General features: G+C 41.8%; 1 protein-coding gene across 1 annotated transcript; it reads left to right on the top strand.

Moving 5' to 3' along the window:
* Positions 1 to 5,975: 5,975 nt before the first annotated feature.
* On the top strand, positions 5,976 to 6,911 carry LOC122925636 (olfactory receptor 5V1-like). The gene has a single exon (XM_044276983.1). The coding sequence runs from the start codon at positions 5,976 to 5,978 to the stop codon at positions 6,909 to 6,911; it is 936 nt and encodes a 311-aa protein (XP_044132918.1).
* Positions 6,912 to 10,362: the final 3,451 nt, after the last annotated feature.

The following is a 10,362-nucleotide window of genomic DNA, read 5'->3' as shown; positions in this document are numbered from 1 at the left end:
TTGCATTGTCATCAAATATGAAGTTCTGCACGCCACCATTGTAAGGGTACGGCATACAGTACATAATTATGCGTTTAGGGTGTGTGTTTAGTCCGTGACCATTCATAGACAGTTGTCTGAACTGTTGTGAATTTTCACGGTTCCTTTGCATTCCTATTAACTTCAAATAGTGACTCGTGGTAAAACATATATATATATATATATATATATATATATATACCAAGGAAAAATGGCGGCACTGGTATGCAATCCAATGAAGGTAGGGTGCACGTCTCCAGGGGAATAGGCTTCTTACCCCAATGTATAGTCCAGAAAAATGGGCGGCACTCCAAGGAAAAGGACAAGTGAACTTTATTCACCCAGGTGGTGCAACGTTTCGGTTCTGCACTAGAACCTTTTTCAAGCCATGAAAAAGGTTCTAGTGCAGAACCGAAACGTTGCACCACCTGGGTGAATAAAGTTCACTTGTTCTTTTCCTTGGAGTGCCGCCCATTTTTCTAGACTATATATATATATATATATATATATATATAAATATATACTGCAAGCGGCTACTCAACTGTATGACCTCATGTGGTCCGCTGCTGCACCACGACATGTTTTAGGTGCGATCAGTCTGCTTTAAAAACAGAAAGTGATACCTCAAAAAAATTTATTACTTAACATTCCCCATATGTCTACTTTATGTTGGCATCATTTTGGAAATGTCATTTTATTTTTTTAGGACGTTAGAAGGCTTAGAAGTTTAGAAGCTATTCTTCAAATTTTTAAGAAAATTGCCAAAACCCACTTTTTAAGGATCAGTTCAGGTCTGAAGTCACTTTGTGGGGCGTACATAGTGGAAACCCCCATAAATGACCTCATTGTAGAAACTACACCCCTATAGTTACTTAAAACCGATTTTACAAACTTTGTTAACCCTTTAGGCGTTCCACAAGAATTAAAGGAAAATGGAGATCAAATTTTAAAATTTCACATTTTTGTCAGATTTTCCATTTTAATCCAATTTTTCTTTAACACATCGATGGTTAACAGCCAAACAAAACTCAATATTTATTATCCAGATTCTGCGGTTTACAGAAACACCCCACATGTGGTCATAAACTGCTGTATGGGCACACGGCAGGGCACAAAAGAAAAGGAACTCAACATAGTTTTTAGATGCCATGTCCCATTTGAAGCCCCCTGATGCACCCTTACAGTGGAAACTCCCAAGGAGTGATCCCATTTTGGAAACTAGGGAATAGGGTGCCAGTTTTATTGGTACTATTTTTGGGTACATATGATTTTTTGATCATTCATTATAACACTTTATGGGGCAAGGTGACCCAAAAATTGGTTGTTTTAGCACAGTTTTTATTTATTTATTTTTACAGCGTTCACCTGAGGGGTTCACTCAAATTACATTTTTATAGAGCAGATTGTTACGGACGTGGCGATACCTAATATGTATGCTTTTTCTTATTTATCAAAGTTTTACACAATAATAGCATTTTTTAAAGCTATAGTTTATTTATTTTTAGAGAGATTTTCTTAGGGGCTCATTTTTTGCGGGATTAGGTGACGGTTTTATTGGTACCATTTGTGGGACATACGCCTTTTTCATCACTTGGTGTTGCACTTTTTGTGATGTAAGGTAACAAAATTGCTTGTTTTGACACAGTTTTTTTTTTTTTTTTTTTTTACGGTGTTCACCCGAGGGGTTACGTCATGTGATATTTTTATAGAGCTGGTTTTTACCGATGCAGCAATACCTAATATATATACTTTTTTTTATTTATTTCACTCAAACACAATAATAGCATTTTTGAAATAAAAAAATGATGTTTTAGTATCTCCATGTTCTATAGTGTCTCCATGAGCTATATATTTTTTTTTTTTTGAGAGATTTTCTTATGTAGGGGCTCATTTGTTGCGGGATGAGGTGACGGTTTTATTGGTACCATTTTGTGGGACATACGCTTTTTTGATCACTTGGTGTTGCACTTTTTGTGATGTAAGGTGCCAAAAATGGCTTTTTTTGACAGTTATTTCATTTTTTTATAGTGTTTATTGGACTGGGTCGATTATGTGATATATTTATATAGCCAACCATCACGGACGCGGCAATACAAAATATGTCTATTTTATTTAAAAAAAATCTATTTTTAACCTTTTTTTTATTCCTTACTTGGGGATTTTTTTTTTTTTTACATGTGAAACCTTTTATTTTATTTTTTTTACACTTTATTTTTTTATTTTACACTTTTCGTCCCCCATAAGGTCATACAAGACCTCTGGGGGACATTTACTTCACTTTTTCTATTTTTTTTTTCACTGTTGATTTCTCCTGTAACTGGGGCTGACATAGTAGCCCCAGTTACAGGAGAAATGCACCCCCCAGAGAGGCTGTACAGCACAATACAGCGCTGTACAGCCTCAGTGCAGGGCTGATCGAGGTCTGTGAAAGACCTTACACAGCTCCTGCACTCTCCGGTCCAGCGATCCAGAAGGCAGGGACACCTGGGCACTGTCCCTGCCTTCTCTCTGGGTTGCCCTGCTGTCACTGACAGCGGGCAACCCGATCAGCAGCTGCACGATAAGCGTGCAGCTGCATTTTCTGAACGGATGTTCTGGAACGTTCATTTAGAAATATAGAACCACCTCCCGGACGTTTATAGTCTATGGGCAGACGGGAGGTGGATAAGGACTATTGTGTATGGCAGCAGCAATATATATTTTTAGCACAATCTGCACTAAATTGCTAAAACTTCAAAAACCCAAAAGTCCTTTTAAGGACTATTTTGTGTGGCTGCAGCAATATCTATTTTTAGCGCAAACTGCGCTAAATAGCGTGCAATAGTTAGGCTGCTGGAGACAGCGACATTAGCTGCGCCACATTTCCTGTGTAAAGTGTGGGCATCCCCAAAAAATATCTGTGACATCCAGTGTACTTTTTACGTAGACTGTGTCCACTGCGGACAGTGACATTAGCTGTGCCACATCTCCAGTGTAAAGTGTGCGCAGAAAAAAATGTATCTGTGACATTCAGTGTACTTTTTCAATAGCCGATGTCCGCTTCTGACAGTGACATTACCAGTGCCACATCTGCAGTGTCAACTGAAAATGCTGACAGGTTGACTTTTATAAAAAATGAACAATGACCATGACTTCTCGACTCCACCAAAGGAAAGTTGATGAACATAAAGGCACTTTAAACGTTTTGTTTATAATGTACTGAATACACTGTTTTCCCATGTACCCCTTCCACCACAAAAAAGGGTATATGGTTGAATCATTCTTTTCTCATCCTCCTCCTCCTCTTCCACCATATCAACATGCTTATTCGTCGCATATAATACCCTTGCATATATGCCCTCGCATATGATGTTTTACAGGGTCATCTCACCTGCAGGCCTTGGCATATAATGTTTTACATGGTCAGCTCACCTGCAGGCCCTCACCTACAATCTTTTACAGGGTCAGCTCACTTGCAGGCCCTCGCATATAATGTTTTACAGGGTCATCTCACCTGCAGGTCCTCACATATAATGTTTTACAGGGTCAGCTCACCTGCAGGCCCTCACATATAATGTTTTGCAGGGTCAGCTCACCTGCAGGCCCTCGCATATAATATTTTACAGGGTCAGCTCACCTGCAGGCTTTGCATATAATGTTTTACAGGATCAGCTCCCCTGCAGGCCCTTGCATATAATGTTTTACGCTCACCTACAGGCCCTCGCATATAATGTTTTATAGGGTCAGCTCACCAGCAGGCCCTCACCTACAATATTTTACAGGATCAGCTCACCTACAGGCCCTCACATATAATGTTTTACAAGGTCATCTCACCTGCACGCCCTCACATACAATGTTTTACAAGGTCAGCTCACCAGCAGACCCTTATCTACAATCTTTAACAGGGTCAGCTCACCTGTAAGCCCTCGCATATAATGTCTTGCAGGCTCAGCTCACCTGTAGGCCCTCACCTACAATCTTTTACAGGGTCAGCTCACCAGCAGGCTTTTACCTACAACCTTTTAGAGGGTCAGCTCACCTGCAGGCCCTCGCATATAATGTTTTACAGGTTCATCTCAACCGCAGGCCCTCATATATAATGTTTTTTACAGGGTCAGCTCAACTACAGGCCCTTGCCTATAATGTTTTAAAGTATCAGCTCACCTGCAGGCCCTCGCATATAATGTTTTACAGGGTCAGCTCACCCTCAGGCACTCACATATAATGTTTTTTCAGGGCCAGCTCACCTGCAATATTTTAGAGAGTCAGCTCACCAGCAGGCCCTCACCTACAATCTTTTAGAGGGTCAGCTCACCTGCATGCCCTCGCACATAATGTTTTAGAGGGTAAGCTCACCAGCAGGCCCTCACCTACAATATTTTAGAGGGTCAGCTCACCAGCAGGCCCTCACTCATAATGTTTAAGATGGTCAGCTCGGCAGCAGGCCCTTGCCCCTAATGTTTTAAATAGTTAGCTCAGCAGCAGGCCCTCACCTACATTATTTTAGAAGGTCAGCTTACCTGCAGGCACTTTCAAATAATGTTTTAGAGGGTCAGCTCACCAGCAAGCCCTCACCTACAATATTTTGGAGGGTCAGCTCACCAGCAGGCCCTCGCCCATAATGTTTTTGATGGTCAGATCAGCAGCAGACACTCGCCCCTAATATTTTAGAGGGTCACCAGCAGGCCCCCTGCTCCTAATGTTTTTGAGGGTCACAAGCAGGCCATGAATCATGGCCCATGCTTGCTAATGGTGACCCATACCATAACAACTGTCACCATGTCTCCACACTACTTGATGGCAGTAGACGCTCTCCTCTCCAGCCCTCCTGTGAACTCTGATGCGGCCATCATTAATACCAAGGCAGAACCTGCCTTCATTATTGAATACTATTGTTTGATTCATCGGAGTTATAAAATTCTCAGAGTTCTCTTTATGTAGGGAGGTGTACATCCAGTCCATTTTGAATACGAGAGTTTATCTAATAAAAAAGTAAGATTTGGTGGGGAAGTATTCAGCCACCTATTTTTCACAATAAAAATACTGGTGGAGATTTATTAAAACTAGTGTAAAGGAAAACTGGCTTAGTTGCTCTTGGTTGCAATGGGAAACTAAGCCAGTTTTCCTTTACACCAGTTTTGATGAACCTCCCCCGCTGTTTTACAAGGCATATTCTGAGACCTGTAACACTTACATTTTTCAATCAACAGAGTAGTTTGAGGGCTTTTTTACCAGAACAACCTATACTTTTTATAGTTACCATTCATTTTGTCGTACATATAACTTTTTGATGACTTTTTATTTTGTGTTTTTCTTTGGGGGGGGGGGGATAAAAACAGATATTTTGGAATTCTTTTGTACTTTTCATAGTGTTCATTGTGCAGTACAACTGATATGTTAAGTTTGCTCTGCGGGTTGATAAGATCATAGAGATTATTATGGAAATTTTTATAGTTTCTTTTTAGGTATTACCAATTTACCAAAATTTTTTGTTTTGCCATATTCTAAGAGATACAGGGGGACATTTATCAAATCAGATATGTCAGTTTGGTGCCTTTAAAAGTCTCAAGTCAGGCAATTGCGCTGTTTTCTGCGACATTTGGTAAAATTTTTAGACATTTAGTGATCCTCACCCCTTTTCACAGTGGTCTAGGTTTAATAGGTTAAAGTGAGATTATGGCTCATTTACTATTTGCGACTTTTACAGCTGGAGCCTGATAGTACATTACAGTGGGCACAACTGCTGTGTCCGCTCCATCCTCATGATGTAACTGTCCATCAAGGTGTGGCACGTTAGGTGTAGGATGGGGTTAACCATAGAATTTACTTCAAAATTCTCAGATTTCTTTTGTGTTGATTTTAGAATCTATAAATGATTTATAACTTTATGTTTTCACATTTTGTGTGCAGATGTCCAACCATTCAATGAACCTTATTTGATGTGAAGACAACCAGTAATTTGATATAGGTACCTAGAAATGAATCTAAAGGATAACCTGACCTATGAGTTTCACCTGACAGCATTTTCCAATTCGACCGAAAATCACATATTACTTTTCTTTATTTTTTTATTGATCTACATGACTGGAGTATTGGGAAACACCATTATTATTACCTCTGTGATTATTGATAACCATCTACATACCCCCATGTACATTCTCCTTTGCAACTTATCATCAGTAGACCTAATATTCAACTCATCCACCATCCCAAAACTTATGGACATTTTACTCTCTGGGAAGGACTCAATATCCTTTGTACAATGCTTCATTCAACTATTCTTTTACATGTTTGCGGCTAGCACAGAAGACATGTTGTTGTCTTTGATGGCCTATGACCGATATGTGGCTGTCTGTAAACCCTTACATTACCACATGATCATGCATAAGAAGAAGTGTATCCTTTTCTTACTGGGCATTTGGATATCAGGATGTGCCAACTCTTTATTTTTGACCTTCTCAATCTACCATTTGGATCTATGTCCTTCTAATAAGATACAACATTTCTTCTGTGATATTAAGGCTTTGGCGAAGATAACTTGTAGTCATACCCAATTTTATATCCTACTATACCTTGAAAGTGTGATTCTTGGACTCTTTCCATTTTTGCTCAGCTTAACATCCTATATTAAAATCATTCTTATCATCTTAAGCATCAGGTCTGCCAGTGGTAGATGGAAGGCCTTCTCCACATGCACATCCCACCTGGTTGTGCTAATCCTTTTCTATGGTGTGGCCTTATGTATGTATGTGAAGCCTCCTTCGGGACACTATGAGAAGCAAGACTTGGTGTTTTCCATAATGTACACCGCAGTAACTCCCATGTTAAATCCATTAATTTACACTCTAAGAAATAAAGAGGTGAAGTCAGCACTATCAAGGATCTTTAAAATAAACAAGAAAAACCTTGTTTAAAGAAAATTTTCCCCTAAAACTATATTAAAGGGGTTGTCTCAGTTCGCCAAATGGCCTTTATCAAGTTAATACAAGGCACTTACTAATGTATTGTGATTGTCCATATTATCACCTTTGTGTGTATGACTGGGCCACATCTCCAGTGTAAAGTGTGCGCATCCCAAAAATATCTGTGACATCCAGTGAACTTTTTCCGTAGTCTGTGTCCGCTGGGGACAGTGACATTAGCTGCGCCACATCTCCAGTGTAATGTGTGCGCTGAAAAAATGTATCTGTTTTCCCATGTACCCCTTCCACCACAAAAAAGGGTATATGGTTGAATCTTGCTTTTCTCATCCTCCTCCTCCTCTTCCATCATATCAACATGCTTATTCGTCGCATATAATGTTTTACAGGGTCAGTTCACCTGCAGACCCTCGCATATAATGTTTTACAGGGTCAGCTCAACTGCAGGCCCTCACCTACAATCTTTTACAGGGTCAGCTCACCTGCAGGCCCTCGTATCTAATGTTTTACAGCAGGGGTGGCCAACCTTACAGACATAAAGAGCCAGAAAAAAAAATCGTATTACTGCCAGGAGCCACAAGCTATCAGTTTACACAAATATGCGTGCACACAACAGTATTACTGCAGTTGAGTTATCAAACATTTAAAAAAGCATTTAAACCACCTTTCCTACCTGTAGTGTAACATAGTAACATAGTACATAAGGCGGAAAAAAGACATCTGTCTATCCAGTTCGGCCTGTCATCCTGCAAGTTGATCCAGAGGAAGGCAAAAAAAAAACTGAGGTAGAAGCCAATTTTCCTCACTTTAGGGGAATGAAAAAATTCCTTCCCGACTCCAATCAGGCAATCAGAATAACTCTCTGGATCAACGACCCCTCTCTAGAAGCTATAGCCTGTAATATTATTACACTCCAGAAATACATCCAGGCCCCTCTTGAATTCCTTTATTGTACTCACCATCACCACCTCCTCAGGCAGAGAGTTCCATAGTCTCACTGCTCTTACCGTAAAGAATCCTCTTCTATGTTTGTGTACAAACCTTCTTTCCTTCAGAAGCAGAGGATGTCCCCTCGTCACTGTTACAGTCCTGGGGATAAATAGATGATGGGATAGATCTCTGTACTGACCACTGATATATTTATACATAGTAATTAGATCTCCCCTCAGTTGTCTTTTTTCTAAAGTGAATAACCCTAATTTTGATAATCTTTCAGGGTACTGTAGTTGCCCCATTCCAGTTATTACTTTAGTTGCCCTCCTCTGGACCCTCTCCAGCTCTGCTATGTTAGAGGAGCCCAGAACTGTACACAGTACTCCATGTGTGGTCTGACTAATGATTTGTAAAGTGGTAGGACTATGTTCTTTTCACGGGCATCTATGCCCCTTTTGATGCAACCCATGATCTTATTGGTCTTGGCAGCAGCTGCCTGACATTGGTTTTTGCAGCTCAGTTTGCTGTTTATTAAAATTCCTAGATCCTTTTCCATGTCAGACAGCTTTAGTGAGACTTCTGGCAATCTTTCTTTTTCACAATGTCTTTCAAGATTTCTCAGATGACACCCCATGCACAGATGACACCCTTATGCTCAGATGACCGCCCATGCTCAGATGACTGCCCCATGCTCAGATGACACCCCATGCACAGATGACACCCTTATGCTCAGATGATCGCCCATGCTCAGATGACCACCCCATGCTCAGATGACTGCTTTATGCTCAGATGACACCCCATGCACAGATGACATGCTTATGCTCAGATTATCGCCTTATGCTCAGATGACCGCCCCATGCTCAGATGACCGCCCCATGCTCAGATGACCACCGCATGCTCAGATGACCGCCCCATGCTCAGATGACCATCCCATGCTCAGATGACCGCCCCATGCACAGATGACACCCTTATGCTCAGATGACCGCCCTATGCTCAGCAGACTGCCCTATGCTCAGATGACACCCTATGCTCAGATGATGCCCCATACCCAGGAGACTCCCGCAACCCCATTCTGAGATCATGTGTGGGGGGGTGATTTGACATAGGGGAGATGTGAGCATGGGGTGTCTGATTTTTGGTGTCTTACGTGAGCACTGGGAGGCTAATTTTGTGGGTCGGATAAGGATTTGGGGGTCTTATCTGAGCTCATACTACCCCCACGTCAGATAAGACCCCCATGATCAGTACTTTAATAAATAAAACTGTGTAGGAGCAGGCTTATCCTACCTCTGCTGCTGCTGCTGCTGCTTTGAAGACTGTGGCGCCCTCTCCACAGTGACCTGACGTGCACAGCGTCAGGTCAGAGCGCAGGCCTCTACGTATTAAAGGTGGGGTGCACTGCATCACCAATGACAATTAACTTTTAATACAGGAGGCGGGTGCCAGCAGAATCACATAGCCGACACCTGGCCTCTATGATGGAGCTGCGATCCCCGGCAGTTAACCCCTCAGGTGCGAGACCTAAGGGGTTAACTGCCGCAGATCTCAGCTACCTCTCATAAAGGTCAGGTGCGGGCTATATTATTCTGCAGCCAGCACCCGCCTCGTGTATATGAATAATAGAGTCAGTTAACTTCATTGGTCGCAGTGGCCACAGCCCCTCCTCTTCCCCTCTGCATTCTCATTGGTGGCAGCAGCACGGGCAGGAGGGGGGGACTGCTTTCTTGTTATTCTCCCCAGTGCTGATAATATTTCGATACCTGCGATATTCCTGGCCCATCCCCTACATGTAGAGGAGAGTGAAGGTGCAAGGAGCCGCGGGTTGGCCATCCCTGTGTTACAGGGTCAGCTCACCTGCAGGCCCTCGCATATAATGTTTTACAGGGTCAGCTCACCTGCAGGCCCTCACCTACAACCTTTTAGAGGATCAGCTCACCAGTAGGCCCTCACCTACAATCTTTAAAAGGGTCAGCTTACTTGCAGGCCCTCGCATATAATGTTTTACAGGGTAAGCTCGCCTGCAGGCCCTCACATATAATGTTTTATAGGGTCAGCTCACCTATAACCTTTTAGAGGGTCAGCTCTAAATCTCCCAGAACTAGTATAAACGTTCTTGCCTTATTCAGGGTCATTTGGCAGAACTGCGTACATTCTTATATGTAACTGATTAAAATCTATTATTTTAGCTTACTGCACGTACACATACCATATAAGGATGTTCTGGTAGTATGTGTATGAGCAACAATGTTTATCTCTTATGATTAGTTTAAAGCTGTTGTTATGCAAACTTTTCTACTGCCTATATAAGGCCAAGCGATAGCACAATAAAGTTAGAGTATTTCTTAGTGATACCTGTGTGTGTGTGTCATGTTATTGCCAACTGAGAAATATCTCTCCTGACGTCAGTGACATCAAACCAAGGTGGTCGTAGAGGTCCAGAAATGTCCAAATCCTTTCAGTCTGGGGGCTCGTCCGGGATAGAGAAGGCCATCCTCATGTCCGGTAAGAGAGA

This window comes from Bufo gargarizans, chromosome 2, assembly GCF_014858855.1.
Source record: "Bufo gargarizans isolate SCDJY-AF-19 chromosome 2, ASM1485885v1, whole genome shotgun sequence".
Classification (NCBI taxonomy): domain Eukaryota; kingdom Metazoa; phylum Chordata; class Amphibia; order Anura; family Bufonidae; genus Bufo; species Bufo gargarizans.
Note: the sequence above shows the minus strand (reverse complement) of the source record. Positions and strands in the feature narration are given on the sequence as shown.